Source organism: Oncorhynchus kisutch, linkage group LG30 (genome assembly GCF_002021735.2).
Source record: "Oncorhynchus kisutch isolate 150728-3 linkage group LG30, Okis_V2, whole genome shotgun sequence".
NCBI classification, from domain to species: Eukaryota; Metazoa; Chordata; class Actinopteri; order Salmoniformes; family Salmonidae; genus Oncorhynchus; species Oncorhynchus kisutch.
Genome location: NC_034203.2, coordinates 36,128,677 through 36,144,965, shown reverse-complemented (window position 1 = coordinate 36,144,965; position 16,289 = coordinate 36,128,677). Strand labels below are relative to the sequence as shown.

The window sequence follows — 16,289 nt, the reverse complement described above, 5'->3', positions numbered from 1 at the left end:
CATCTGACTGGATTTATTTGGGATGTAAAATTCCTTAATTTTAATGATATCAAATAGGAAAATGTGTGTAGCTGATCACTCTTTTTTTCACAGAACTTTGTCATGAGCTACATTTCTCAGGTTCGTAACATTGCTCCTGTTCTGAAATGTTCCCCTGGGCGCCATCAATTTCCAGGAGATATTTGTCAATTTACTACTTGATTTTTGAAAATAAACATTTTAAAGTGTTTGGATTCATGTGAGCTCAACTTGCGTGATGTGTATGTGAGGGCAAGTCCAAAATGTCATTTTAGGCAGGAGGCATTAATGTCTAAATAGTCCTCGCAGCTATAACCAATGTTTGGCATTAACAAGAGACATGATAGCTGATTTGGGGCTGGAAGAGGGCAGCTGAGTGCCGAACCCTCATGTCTCCTATCACCAGCACCGACCTTAGGAACACGAACTGCCTGAGGACATACTTTTCTGAAACTTTGTGTATTTATAAGATGGTAGACTCAACAGCAGTGTTCTGTTATAACTTCCTGTATTTATAAGATGGTAGACTCAACAGCAGTGTTCTGTTATTGCTTTAATTTAAATTGTCAGAAGTTCAATTTTGACCCTTGTACAAGGAACTGCAAGTATCGCATCAAACGTCAGTCGCGCTGGTAGTGACAGAGCAATGCCTTACACACCTGGGGTTATTAATATAGGAGAATGTCCTTAAATGGGAGGGACTTGTCTGAATTTGTCCAATAAACACTAGTTGCAGAACGTTTGGCAACTGTTTACACTCACCCTCACCTCAATTGTCGCAGCAAGGCGTTATCCTGAAAGAGAAGTTGTCTTGGATCTGAAGACATGCCCAGGGGGGGACCTGATCCTAGCTCTACCTGAATTTGTCCATAAATCTTTTTTCATTTCAACACCCCAGGGCTTGCGGTCAGTACAACATGTACTGCAACATTCAATTAGTGTTCTGAACAACTAAACTGGGAGGTTGCGGAACACTCCACTGCACTTTCAAGTCAACTGTCTGTTCAAGTTTTAGAAGTGTCCTGCAGTAATAACCGCCACACAACGTAGCAAATGTTTAATTGAACGCACCCCAGCACTCAATACAGGCGTTGAGGTCTAGGGTTGGAGTATTTTGTTAAATGGATGTTAGGAGTATAATTAAAGGTAAGGGGGCAAATTGCTGACTTCAGAGTTTGTATTTCCTAGGAAAGTCTGCAGAACAGAATCAATTATTGCTTCAAATTTAAACAGTCTACATAGGTCAAATCAAAACATTATAAATTTTATATTTTACCTGCTTAATGTATCAACATACTGTAATGATCACTTCACTCTTGAGCGACTGCAAAACCTTGCAATAAAGCTGTCTGAACAATTGTGCAGAAACGTATCTATTTGACAACCTCAATGCTACATAGTTCTGACAATGTGAACGACAGCAACTGAAGATGTGCGTCAGATTAGTTTAAAATGGTAGGTACAGTGACTGGTAGCCACTCAAACGTTGAGTCTGGTTCCAACAGTCTCTGGCAAGAGACTGACAGTAAAGTGTCATATGATCCGCAGAAAGCTCAGTCAAGGGAGTGTAAACTATTTACATACAATATACTACGTAAGTTCTGTTTGAATGTCCAGTTTCAAGAAGGGACAGTTGTCTTTATGAAGAGTCCTTGTGCAGTGTGATCGAGTCCCAAAATGTGCAGTTTATTTCTCCTACTCAGCCATTCAAAGGACAGCCAATGACATAAAATCTCATGCTCTCTATGCCATCACAAGGTCGGAAGGTAGCTCCGGTTTCCATTGCAACTCCAGGTCGTCCAGGGAAGAGCTCTCGCTGCTGGACAGGCTGCCGTTGCTTTGGCGGCTGGCTTTGTCTCGTCCGGGCGACCAGGGTTGACGTTGGTGAGGAGGGTAGGGGTGTGAGGTGCGTGTGTCCCTGCGAGCCCGCCTGCGCAGGCGTCTCTGGTGCATCAACATCTGAAGGCGCTCCAGTTTACAACGCAACGACTGGTTCTCTTCCTCAGATTGACTGGAACACAGGCCTGATGAGAGGGAATAGAGAAAACAGGAGGTGGGAGGAAGAAGACAGGAAGTGTCATGAGCAGTGGAGGAAAAAGTACCCAAATGTCATACTGTAGTAAAAGAAAAGATACCTTAATAGAAAATGACTCAAGTCAAATTTAAAGTCACCCAGTAAAATGCTACTTGGGTAAATGTATTTGGTTTAAAATATACTTAAGTATCAAAAGCAAATGTAATTGCTGAAATATACTTAAATATCAAAAGTAAAAGTATAAATAATTTCAAATTCCTAAGTAAACCAGATGGCACAATTGTATTTTTTCCTTATAGCCAGTGGCACACTCATTTACAAATGAAGCATTTGTGTTTAGTGAGTCTGCCAGATTATAGGCAGTAGGGATGACCAGGGATGTTCTCTTGATAAGTGTGTGAATTTGACACTTTTACATTCAAAATGTAATGAGTACTTTTGGGGTGTCAGTGAAAATGTGTAAAAAGTGCATTATTTTCTTTAGAAGTGAAGTGAAAGTAAAATATGTCAAATATAAATGGTAAAGTATAGATACCCCCAAAAAATACAGAAGTAGAACTTTAAAGTATTTTTACACCACTGGTCATGAGGAAGAATGTTATAGCAGGAATTCAAGTAGTATATAAACTCAGTGTCCTCTCAGTGTCAACTGAGTTTATTTTCAGCAAACTTAACATGTGTAAATATTTGTATGAACATAAGATTCAACAACTGAGACATAAACTGAACAAGTTCCACAGACATGTGACTAACAGAAATGGAATAATGTGTCCCTGAACAAAGGGGGGGGGGGGGGTCAAAATCAAAAGTAACAGTCAGCATCTGGTGTGGCCACCAGCTGCATTAAGTACAGTGCATCTCCTCCTCATGGACTGCACCAGATTTGCCAGTTCTTGCTGTGAGACGCGACCCCACTCTTGCACCAAGGCACCTGCAAGTTCCCAGACATTTCTGGGGGGAATGGCCCTAGCCCTCACTCTCTGATCCAACAGGTCCCAGACGTGCACAATGGGATTGAGATACGGGCTCTTCGCTGGCCATGGCGGAACACTGACATTCCTGTCTTGCAGGAAAGCACGCACAGAATGAGCAGTATGGCTGATGCCATTGTCATGCCAGGGTCATATCTGGATGAGCCTACAGGAAGGGTACCACATGAGGGAGGAGGATGTCTTCCCTGTAACGCACAGCGTTGAGATTGCCTGCAATGACAACAAGCTCAGTCCGATGATGCTGTGACACACCGCCCCAGACCATGACGGACCCTCCACCTCGGATTCGATCCCGCTCCAGAGTACAGGCCTCTGTGTAATGCTCATTCCTTCGATGATAAACACGAATCTGACCATCACCCCTGGTAAGACAAAATCACGACTCAACAGCGAAGAGCACTTTTTGCCAGTCCTGTCTGGTCCACCAACGGTGGGTTTGTGCCCATATGTGACATTTTTGCCAGTGATGCCTGGTGAGGACCTGCCTTACAACAGGCCTACACGCCCTCAGTCCAGCCTCTCTCAGCTTATTGCTGACAGTCTGAGCACTGATGGAGGGATTGTGCGTTCCTGGTATAACTCAGGCAGTTGTTGTTGCCATCCTGTACCTGTCCCGCAGGTGTGATGTTCAGATGTACTGATCCTGTGCAGGTGTTGTTACAAGTGATCTGCAACTGCGAGGACGATCAGCTGTCCGTCCTGTCTCCCTGTAGTGCTGTCTTAGGCGTCTCACAGTGTGGACATTGCAATGTATTGCCCTGGCCACATCTGCAGTCCTCATGCCTCCTTGCAGCATGTGCCTAAGGCACATTCACGCAGATGAGCAGGGACCCTGGGCATCTTTCTTTGGTGTTTTTCGGAGTCAGTAGAAAGGCCTCTTTAGTGTCCTAAGTTTTCATAACTGTGATCTTAATTGCCTACTGTCTGTAAGCTGTTAGGTGCATGTTCATTAATTGTTTATGGTTCATTGAACAAGCATGAAAACAGTGTTTAGACCCTTTACAATGAAGATCTGTGAAGTTATTTAGATTTTTACGAATTATCTTTGAAAGTCCGGGTCCTGAAAATGGACGTTTCTTTTTTTTGCTGAGTTTACATATACACCACATGACAAAATGTATGTGAGGGACTGATGTTGGGCGATTAGGTCTGGCTCGCAGTTGGCGTTCCAATTCATCCCAAAGGTATTCGATGGGGTTGAGGTCAGAGCTCTGTGCAGGTCCGTCAAGTTCTTCCACACCGGTCTCGACAAATCAAATCTGTATGGACCTCACTTTGTGCACGGGGGAATTGTCATGCTGAAACAGGATAGGGCCTTCCCCAAACTGTTGCAACAAAGAAAGCACAGAATCGTCTAGAATGTCGTATGCTGTAGGTTTCCCTTCACTGGAACTAAGGGGCCTAGACTGAACCATGAAAAACAGCCCCAGATCATTATTACTCCTCCACCAAATGTTACAGTTGGCACTATGCATTCGGGCAGGTAGCGTTTCTACTGGCATCCGCTAAACCCAGATTAGTCTGTCAGATTGCCAGATGGTGAAGCGTGAATCATCACTCCAGAGAGCTGTATACCACTCTATCCGAAGCTTGGCATTGCGCATGGTGATCTTAGGCTGTGTGTGGTTGCTTGGCCATGGAAACCCATTTCATGAAGCTCCCGAATAACAGTTCTTGTGCTGACGTTGCTTCCAGAGCCAGTTTGGAAATTGTTAGTGAGTTTTGCAACTGAGGACAGATAATTTTTACACACCATGCGCCTTAGGACTTGGCGGTCCTGTTCTGTTATCTGCGAGGCCAACCATTTCGCATCTGAGCCATTGTTACTTCACAACAACATCACTTACAGTTGACCGGGGCAGCTCTAGCAGGGCACAAATGTGACAAATTGACTTGTTGGAAAGCTGGCATCCTATGACGGTGCCACGTTGAAAGTCACTGAGCTCTTCAGTAAGGTCATTCTACTGCCAATGTTTGTCTATGGAGATTGCATGGCTGTGTGCTCGCTTTTACCCTCCTGTCAGCAACGGTGTAGCTGAAATAGCCAAATCCACTCATTTGCAGGGGTGTCCACATACTTTTGTGTATATAGCGTACAGTACATTGCACCATACTCATGTAACCAGCCTAGCATTGTTTTTGGGCCCATGAACAAAATGGAATAAATTCTAATTCCAAGAATGGAGCAGTGCCGTTTCCCTGACAACGTGACCCAGAGCCGCCACTGTCGCCAATGATTATGTGTTCATTAGTATGTTTCCGGCACTAGGGTGAAAAGGTGCTAGTAAGATACAATAGTTCGCACCCTCAGGTTAAAAGGTTAAGGTCCTGTTACTATGTGTGTGTGACAGTGAGTGCATTCCTGTTACTAACTGACCCCTGCGGGCCTTGTAGCTACATGCTCGCTCTGCCCTAAAACACTTATAACCACACATACTTTTCTTATTCATTGCAGACTGGGGAACAAATGAATGCGTAGGCCGTCAGGGAACGGATATAAACAACGCTAGTTCATTAATAGGGGGCGCAGAAACCACTTCCTCCTTTCCAACAATACCCTCACAACCAGTGTTCTCTGCTGTACAGCTGCTACTTTCTAAACTTGGACACTAAGCAGAACCAGAACTCAACTATTGTGGGACTAGCTTGAGAAGGCTGGACTGGTTTCCAAACATGACGTTAGGGTTCGGGAATGCAGGAGCGAGAACTAGGTGACAGACCACTGACGAGGAATACTTGAATGCTAAACATTCATTTAATGCACATACGGTACATACGTTTTCAATGAAGACAATAAAGAGAATCACTATCTCATTCATTTGGTTCTTTAGTTCTGTTATGAAGAAAAGGAGTCGAATAAAGACAGCATGGTATAACAAAACCTAAACATCCTTTGTCTCAGCATAATGTTGTACTTTGTTTTGCCTATAATCAGCTACACACAGCATTGACAGGTTTTGGTTATTCTGTGGGACCTCAACTCACCAGTAGGTTTACATGAGTGACTTTGTTCCTGGCTGATGTGGTCTGTAAGTGGTCCTGAGGTAGCAGTGCTGACAAGGTCAGGGGTGAGAGGTGAGGGCGGCGGGAAGGGCGAGGTTGGGGTACTCGGAGTGCTGCTGGTTGGGGTGCTGGGAGGGCGGCAGAGGAGCTGGGAGAGGGACAGTGGAGCCCCTTGGTAGTGGCGAGTGGCACTGAGAAGGTCGTTGAGGATCTGGAAGATGGTGTTGATGCCTCGTCTGGATGACTTGACACCGGTACTGGTCCTGTCCTGCCCAGCTGGGGGCAGAGTGCCTGAGAAGGTCCCGGAGAAGACTCCTGGGGCATGGCTCACAAAGCTCTCTATGACAGCACCTGGTTCCCCGGCAGCTGTTTTATTAGAGGTGGGAGTACCAGCCACACTGCAGTCACCCTGTGATAAAGAGGGCGAAAGGGTTGTATTTTTTATTTAACCTTTATTTAACCAGGCAAGTCAGTTAAGAACAAATTCTTATTTACAATGACGGCCTAGGAACAGTGGGTTAAACTGCAGAAAGACAGATTCGTACCTCGTCAGCTCGGGGATTCGATTTAGCAACCTTTCGGTTACTAACCCAAGCTCTAACCACTAGGCTACCTGCCACCCCAAAATTATATAATATATATACATTGTATATAAGATACTCCCTGTCTAGTCAGAATAGAGCCTGTATAATGATAATAGCAGTAGCCTACTTGTCATATATTTCAATAAATAAATATTACAATAAATCTGCAACTACATTAAATTGAAAAGTTATTCCTTGCTTTGCTAACAGGATCAGGCTTTGAAGTATTTAACTAACATTAGCATGTGATAATACACACATAATAGTCACATTATAATAATATGAATAATCTGTTAGTCCCACCTCTGGGTAGGTGGTGGCAGGGGTTGGGCTCTGGGGTGCAGAGCTGGAGCAGGTGGAGCGGGGGGGGGCACTAGGTGAGGGAGAGAGGTAGGTGACGTGAGAGGTTGAGGAGGGGGTATGAGGGGAGACAGGGGCAGGGGAGGCTGGGGTGTTGGAGGAGAGCTGGGCTGGGCTGGGGTAAGGGAACCTAGTGGACCCACACTTTGCAGCATGCACCTGTTCAACCCCAGCTCTGCCTGCTCGCTGGGTGATGAGGTGACTCTGCTGCTGCCCAGCGGCACTCTGGGGGGCCAGTTGGAGCTGGACGAACATCATGTGCTCACCGACCCTGAGGGCAAGGGTCAGGGGTGAACGGCCAGACAGGAAGTCACTGACCTGCAGATACAGAAAAGGATGAATAACTTGATTAATATATTTACAGCACTTATTTGTTTGCTGCCTCTCTCCATTACAAGGGTCCTTAATGATCCAAGATGTAATAAGCTTCAACAGACAAGTCATATTGGTACCCTCTCACTAGTGTTATGGCCCCAGACATTCAGAGCTATTTACTGAGAGCTAACTGCTTTCTATGGACACAGAGGCATTACAATTTAGATTTGTTTTGTTATTATCAGTCTGGTGTCTCTATTTAGCCCAGCCCAGTCACAAAGCAGAACACTTCAGTAACAAAGAGGCTATCAGGCCTAAAGACGGCAGTCACGACAACAGTCTCGTTGAACTGCTCACCTCTCCATTGTAATATCTGATGTGAGGGTTTGCATTCTGGTACAAAATGGCTTCTGATATTTGGTGTAAATATAACCAATATACTCTATATAGTGGTGATATTTTAATCTTGTGGTGGAGGCTAGGTCACTGCGTGTGCGAGTGCATGTGTGCACGTGAGGTGCAGTCTGGGGCGGGGGCAGTCAGACCATAATGAGAACTACCTAGCCATTTCTTAGAAAACTGTTCTTTGTCAAGTTGAGTCACTCCTTCCCATCTCAACCACACACACATACATATGCAGAAACAACCACAAATGCACAACCTTGCTGTTTCATGAAACAACCCAGCCGTACTGAGCTGGTATGAACGAAGACAGAAAGAAAATGCTGCTTATTTATTTACATAGGCCTTTAATCCTACCACATTGATACAACAGTGTTACAGCCATCTTATGACACAGAAGTCCAGTGAAAGATCAGAGACCAACCTGAGTTTCAGTTAAACTCTCCAAAGCCTGCATGATGGTCTGCTCTCTTCTGGATGGTTGGGACTAAGGAAGCAAAGAAAACAAAAATAGGCATATATATATATATATGATAGATCAATGCCGATAGAAGGACCTATGAATAGGGCCACACAGAAGCTGGCAAGTACATCCCCAGTAAATCTGGTGTTGTTTTTTTTACACGTGGTTCTGTTGTAAAAGTGGTTCAGGGAGAACTGCCAGAGCACCTAGTAATATCACCTCTGCTATAAAGGTCCAGACCTCTTGGCTGAAGCTTTATAGACTATACTTAACATTACAGACATGTTTCCTTTACTCAATACCTGGTGTTAACTTTGTTAACCATTTATGGACTGTACAATATATGACTTACTGATAACAAGCCTGCCTCAATAGTTGGGACCAGTGTCAGCTTACTCCCATCAACTATGCCCAGGTCATGTAGTTTCCCTGTACTCAACCGCCTGTGGGTACATTAGAAGACATGATCATTACTATGTGTATATAGAAACATTTAAGAATTTGTATTAATTCATTCTTGGCCTTTTATTCACACATGAGATTAAAACTATATTTTACAAAGAACACCTGCACATAAATGCATTTCATTTATGAGTTAGGCCTGTTTGACAATGAAGTTATAGGCTCATGCAGAACCAGACTTAAAATCCATTACATGATATTGCATCAAATATGTAATACAAAAGTCTACATGAGAATTGTTATTTGGTCCCCTTGAAATCATACCCAAATGTACTGAATCAACGTCGTTTCCACGTCCTTTCAATGAAATGACGTCGAACATAGGCGTTGAATTGACGTATGTGCCCAGTGGGGTTAGGCTACTCACGTTTCCTTATGCAGCAAGACGAATCTTTCTTTCGGTACTCTGAGCTTTTGGGAAAGTCGTCTCCTCAGCACCTCCACCGTCTCTCCCCGATGGACAGAGAGCTCGAAGCGGCTGCCTGTGGTCGAGCTGATGGACAAGCGCATGAATGATTCAGTAGGTACCGACGCGCAGACTGGAGCCGCGCGGGGAATGAAGCTACGTGTGCCGGGTTGATGATGGTCCATTCGCTGGGCTGCGCTTTATTTGGCACGTTATTTGGGTCGAAGTATCAAAGAGTAGCTGGTATCCGCTTGTCTAAATGTAGGCTATTTGGAACTGACCCACACAACTCCGATACTCTTCTGCCGTTTTCCAGAATACGAAATATAAATAATTAGATGTTTTTTGTCTTTATTGATCAATGGAGCCAAGTACAATAGCCTATGAGTTGAACTGTGTGTTCCAAATATGTAACTGAGTGATAACTGAAGATAGATAATCACAATAGACTGCCCTATAGTGCCTCTTCTTGGCTACCCTGTCTTCCTCAGACTCAAACCTACACATTGAACTGTACAATGCGTAAAAGCGTCTCTATTTGATGACTGTTAAATCCTCCCACTGTCCTCACTAGCCAATCAATTGTGGGTGCCTAGTGTTGGACCGCATGGGCCTATCAGCTCTACTTGCTACCCACGTGTAGACAGGACCCGCCCTCGTTCTTGTAGCCTACCGCCAAGCACTGTGCCATTCATAAAGGTGGTGATGTAATCAGAAAAAAACAATGTTGCCTTTTTTTTTTTATAATGTTTTGACAGATACAAACTATCATTTATATTGACAGAAGAAGTTATGAGTTCAGTGCTGTTACACTGATTTGATTTGAGAATGGGCTCCTTTAAAATGCTGTGAGTGTAGGATATTTCCTTTCTGCTTTGTCTATTCACATTATGACTTTAATAGAATGTGCATTTCCAAGCATTTCACATATTAGGAATGTAATAAGCAAATGAATCAATAATCACTATTCTATTCTATTATTTTCTGTTCTATTTTATTTGACAGTATATTCAAATCGTTATTGTAAGTTATTGTATCCTGTACAGTCCACAGCATCAGGTCTTTCTCTGCTCCTCTGCTTAGTATTCTAGTCCAGTCTCCTCATTGATAAAGAACAGCGTGCCGTCACCTGTCACATAACGCCCAGAGGGCCAGCGTAGACTCTATGACGTAGACAGGCAGAGAAAAGCAGCCAGAATCTCTCCCATCGGGTGCTAAATATAGCACCGCCCCCCTCCGCCCCCGCTTCATCCAGACTGCGTCAGACCTTTCCCGGCCCACCTGCCTGCCTCCATCCACCTACTCATGCACTCGCTCACTCCATCCTCTGTTCTCTGCAAGTGCAACTATCCTTCCTCCGCCCACTCATTCTATCCCTTCCTTTTCAGCATCTGTCATCCTCTTTCTTCTGCCCTCTTCCTAATAACAAGAGCGATATTTGGGGATAGGCACAACGCTCTCTGTCTGAGTCTCTCTCTCTTTCTCTTTCTCTCTCTCTCTCGCGCGCTCTCTGTCTTTTGTTCTCTCTCTCTCTCTCTGTCTCTCTTTTATTATCTCTCTGTCTCTCTCTCTTGTATTCTCTCTCCCTTTCTCCCCCACATCTCTCTATCTCTGAAATGCTCAAATGGATATCCCAGTGTTTGAGAGAGACAGCAGAGCAGAAGCGAGAGGGTGTTATTGTTGAATGTTGTTGCAGAGAGAATAACCCCCACTCACCACAGTCTCGATCTCAGCATGAATCTCAACCTCCCTCCCTGTGTGTAACTTGGATCTTATTCAGGATTGTATTGTCCTTTGACGGCCATTGCTACACCTCTTTCTGTATAGAACCTGACCAATCGTTCTCTTGAGCTTTGGACCTCATACTGCAGAGAGGTGTAAGAGAGACATCAACAAGGGAAAAGCATGACGCATTTGCAGTTCAAGTTCAAGTTTTTATGAACATTTGTAATACATTGGAAAACTTACCTAAAGCTTCACAACGCAATACACAATACAGAAAATACAATTCATAGATGCATAACTGACATACATTTCAGTGGATTGGGGTATTCTTCATTGAAGGTTGAATAAAAAGCCCTGTTGAGATAAAACCTGAGCCAGATAAGTAGCTGATAATAGGTTCCATTTTTGAAGGTTCTATGTGCAGCCTCATGTACAGGAATCCATGTCCTCCATGGAATCCAGCAAGACACCAACAAGAACAATCCCAATACTCCAAAGTAGCTTCCTCTCCACCTCTCATTCCCTGCATCTGTACTAATCTAACAACCCAGTATAGATGAAAGTAGACCCCAACAACACATTTTCCCTCTTATACTGTATTGCTTTCATCCACCCAATGTTTCCAGATCAGTGCAGATGAAGTAAAAAAGACGAGGAGACGAGGAGAGGAAGCCAGTTTAGACTGTAGGGATGAACCCTGACCCACAGGATGTCCTGTTCCCTGGAGCATGTCAGCAGGGATGCTGCATTGACGTCAGAAGACATGGAACACACTACAAATTCCTCCTCTCCAAATTTACCCTACGTCCTCACATTCCTCCTCCCTCCTCCGTGGCCTTTCCTGGCTTACCCCCTTCGTGGCCTCTCCCAGCACAGTTTTCCCAACGTCTCACCAGTCTGGAATGTTACACCTCTCTCCTCGGAATTCCAGAATGCTGAGCTGACTTTTCAAGGAATTTTGTTTGTATAAGGCGGGTGGTCAGACAGACAGTATTTCTAACATAAACATTTATGTAGGCTAAATGATTGTTTTCTTTAGTATATTCTGCAATTCCTAGAAAGAGAAGTAGTAACCTGCGATTGGTTGTCTATAGCCAGAACTCTCTGTCTACTCATCCTGTCCTGTAAATCATTAAACACGTATACGGTGCATTCGGAAAGTATCCAGACCCCTTGACTTTTTTCCACATTTTGTTACGTTACAGCCCCTCACCAATCTACACACGATACCCCATAATGATGAAGCAAAAACAGGTTTTTAGAAATTTTGCAAATTAATGAAAATTAAAAAAATGAAATATCACATTTACCTAAGTATTCAAACCCTTTACTCAGTACTTTGTTGAAGCATCTTTGGCAGCGACTACAGCCTCGAGACTTCTTGGGTATGACGCTGCAAGCTTGGCACACCTGTATTTGGGGAGTTTCTCCCATTCTTCTCTGCAGATCTTCTCATGGTCTGTCAGGTTGGACGGGGAGGGTCGCTGCAAAGCTATTTTCAGGTCTCTCCAAAGATGTTCGATAGGGTTCAAGTCTGGGCTCTGGCTGGGCCACTCAAGGACATTCAGAGACTTGTCCCGAAGCCACTGCTGCGTTGTCTTGGCTGTGTGCTTAGGGTCGTTGTCTTGTTGGAAGGTGAACCTTCGCCCCAGTCTGAGGTCCTGAGCGCTCTGGATGCAGGTTTTCATCAAGGATCTGTCTGTACTTTGCTCTGTTCAGCTTTCTCTCGATCCTGACCAATATCTAAGTCTCTGCTGCTGATAAACATCCCTACAGCATGATGCTACCACCCCCATGCTTCACCATAGTGATAGTGCCAGGTTTCCTCCAGGTGTGACACTTGGCATGTAGGCCAAAGAGTTCGATCTTGGTTTCGTAAGGCCAGATAATCTTGTTTCTCATGGTCTGCATCCTTCCGGTGCCTTTTGGAAAACTGTAACCGGGCTGTCATGTGCCTTTTATTGAGGAGTGGCTTCTGTCCGGCCACTCTACTATAATGACCTGATTGGTGGAGTGCTGCAGAGATGGTTGTCCTTTTGGAAGATTCTCCACAGAGGTACTCTGAAGCTCTGTCAGAGCGACCATCGGTTTCTTGATCACCTCCTTGACCAAGGCCCTTCTCCCCCAATGGAAGAAGGGAAACAAGATGGAAAAAAAGATGCAACTAAGCTCAATTTTCAAGTCTCATAGCAAAGGGTCTGAATACTTATGTATATAAGGTAATTCTGTTTTTTAAATTTGAATACATTTGATAAAATGTCTAAAAACCTGTTTTCCCTTTGTCATTAAGGAGTATTGCGTGTAGATCGATGAGGATAATTTAAAAAAATCAATTTTAGAATAAGACTGTAACATAACAAAATGTGGAAACAGTCAAGGGGTCTGAATACTTTCCGAATGCACTGTAAACTCCTGAAATTCCAATTCTTAAGCCATGTTGAGAAAAGTATATGAGTGAAGGAAGGCATTCTTCCTAAGCTAGATCTGAAAGAGAAATTTCAAATGTTTCAAAAGCTTGGCAGCACCTTTGTTGAGTTATAATATCGTTGTTCCAGTTATTTTGGAATGAAAGTCCTTTTTTTCTTCTTTGTTTTTTTTGGGGCGGCTGGGTATATTTTATACATCGCTTTTGGGTCAACCATCTGTTCTGAGTCACATGATCTACTGGTGAAATAGGCGGCATGCCCAAAAATACGACCCAGACAGGCGATCTCTCTCTCTCACTTACACACACACACACACACACACACACATGCACGCACGCACGCACGCACGCATACACATATACACACACACAAAACGTGATTATTGCACAGTATCTGAATGTGTAACTTCTGACTGATGATGACTTGACAGGCAAACATCCTCAGGAAACTCTGCTGACTGGCAGAAGCCAATTCCCCAGAATGCATTACTGATTGATCAACAACAGGAAGTGAGATGTGACTGCGTGTGCCCAAAGACACCATTCTGAGAGAGGGAGGAAGCTCTTTCCCAATACTCTTACTAAACAGTCCTCTGCCCTTTCTTTATCTCTCCTACATCATATTTCCACATAATGCCCTGGTTTTAGTCACTCATGAAACAGTTCATGTGTAATATGTGTCATTTAGTTGTCCTTTTAGACTGTCATGCATGACATCAAAAACTAGTTACAAACAATCGCTCAGACATTTTTATGACTCAGAAGTGGTCTAAAAACTCTCTCATGATCATTGATTTGGGGATGAACTATCCCTTTAAACCCAGTGTGTAGGCAAAACCGTTCTACTGTGGATGTTTATATCCAGCCTGTGTGAAGCGTAGGAAGCTTTGATTGAATACAAAGTATGAGCTATTTATAGTGAGACAGAGCAGCATGTGAATATTCCACTGTTATTATTGGAAGACATCTGCTATTTGCAGAATCGAGATTCACAGTTGTTGCTATATTTAAACGCATTTCCATACAAAGTCTAAATTGAACATTTGTATTCTTCCAGTGTTTTATGCTGAACAAAAATATAAATGCAACAATGTCAACAAATTTACTGAGTTACAGTTCATATAAGGAAATCAGTCAATTACAATTCATTAATTAGGCCCTAATCTATGGAGTTCACATGACTGGATGGGGGCGCAGACATGGGTGGGCCTGGGAGGGCATAGGCCCACCCACGTGGGAGCCAGGTCCACCCACTGGGGAGCCAGGCACAGCCAATCAGAATGCGTTTTCCCCCACAAAAGAGCTTTATTACATACAGAAATACTCCTCAGTTTCATCAGCTGTCCGACTGGCTGGTCTCAGATAATCCCGCAGGTGAAGAAGCCGGATGTGGAGGTCCTGGGCTGGCATGGTTACACGGAAGGTGGCTTTTGGTAGAGAAATGAACATTAAATGATCTGGCAATAGCTCTGGTGGACATTCCTGCAGTCAGCATGCCAATTGCACGCTCCATCAAAACTTGGAGTCATCTGTGGCATTGTGTTGTGTGACAAAATTGCACATTTTAGAGTAGTTTTTATTGTCCCCAGCACAAGGTGCACCTGTACAATGATCATGCGCTCTAATCAGCTTCTTGATATGCCAGACCTGTTAAGTGCATGGATTATCTTTGCGAAGTAGAAATGCTCACTAACAGTGATGTAAACAAATGTGTGCACAACATTTAAAGAAATGTAGCTTATGGAAACTTTCTGGGATCTTTTATTTCAGCCCATGAAACATGGGACCAACACTTTACATGCTGCGTTTATATTTCTGTTCAGTATATGGTACAGTTGTTCAGGGAAAGGTTTTGGAGAGACACATCCTTTGGCTTCGTCTGGGTTAGCGGAGGTTTTGGCAGGCAGGGATGTCCTTGTCCCATCGCGCACTAGCGACTCCTGTGGCGGGCCGGGCGCAGTGCACGCTGACACGGTTGCCAGGTGTACGGTGTTTCCCCCGACACATTGGTGTGGCTGGCTTCTGGGTTAAGTGGGCATTGTGTCAAGAAGTGGCTTGGTTGGGTTGTGTTTTGGAGGACACACAGCTCTCGACCTTCACCTCTCCCAAGTCCGTACAGGAGACAAGACTGTAACTACCAATTGGATACCATGAAAAAGGGGTGAACAAAAGAGTGAAATGAAATACAAAAATAAAATAGATAATAAAAGAAACATGCATTAAAGAAAGTGCTGTCAGGACTGTGCAATCTGAATAAACCTTGGCCTAGTCTCTTGGAAACCTCATTTCCATTCAGCCTAAATACAATTGTCAATCCATGACAAAACATTCATCTGAAGTGCAAGGTGTGATGCTCCCTACTGTAAATTCTAACCTTAACCATTACAGTGAGCATTTTACATTTACATTTCAACGGGGTGTGGACGTCCCAAGGGTGCCGGATAGCACCGACCCTATCAGGAACCAGCCCTTGACCAGCCCTTGACTAGTCAACACAGTCAACACAGATGTTGAAGTGTCTCAAATTCATCTGAAAATGTTAATTTTTTGTTAATTACAGTTCACATTCATACTGAAATTGTTGTGAGGTAAAGACATAGTAATGTTCTGTGTAAGCAAATAACCTATCTTATTTTTTTTTAGCAAGTAAACTGGACCTCAATTCGAGTATTGTTGGCCGGTCCACAATTGCGCTATGGTGCAACAATACCACCATGTGGGTATAAGACGAAACTGCAAGAGGTGAATATTTGCATCTCAATTGGTTCAGGAACTTTCTATAATGGATATGATATTATCATGGGCATTAATTACCTCCGTTATAGGTGTGTCATGAATCATCAAGACAGGTAATGAAAGTAACTATCAAAAATATTTTACCTGCAAAGCTCACTGACTGTGTTTGCTGATCTGTGTTTTTCGTTTAGCAAAAGGAGAGCAAGGATATCAATAAAACAATAATATCAAAATCTTTGTTTCACATCTTAGTGCGAGGGCTATTATGAATTATGCAAAATATAAATGGAAGAAACGATTCCCACGCGCTTCGCGTAAACTTGCACGGACCACCAGTGTCTGTTCCATCTCACGTCTTCGCCG

At 43.7% G+C, this 16,289-nt stretch overlaps 1 protein-coding gene across 1 annotated transcript; it reads right to left on the bottom strand.

Moving 5' to 3' along the window:
• Nucleotides 1-1,378: 1,378 nt before the first annotated feature.
• Nucleotides 1,379-9,598, bottom strand: LOC109875103 (midnolin). The gene is made up of 6 exons (XM_020467295.2): nucleotides 9,002-9,598; nucleotides 8,525-8,615; nucleotides 8,134-8,196; nucleotides 6,936-7,310; nucleotides 6,031-6,457; nucleotides 1,379-2,042 (listed from the first exon to the last, which is right to left on the bottom strand). Exons 1-6 carry the CDS (start codon nucleotides 9,223-9,225, stop codon nucleotides 1,762-1,764), a joined length of 1,461 nt encoding a protein of 486 aa, XP_020322884.1. The 5' UTR covers nucleotides 9,226-9,598; the 3' UTR covers nucleotides 1,379-1,761.
• Between the last annotated feature and the right edge of the window lie 6,691 nt (nucleotides 9,599-16,289).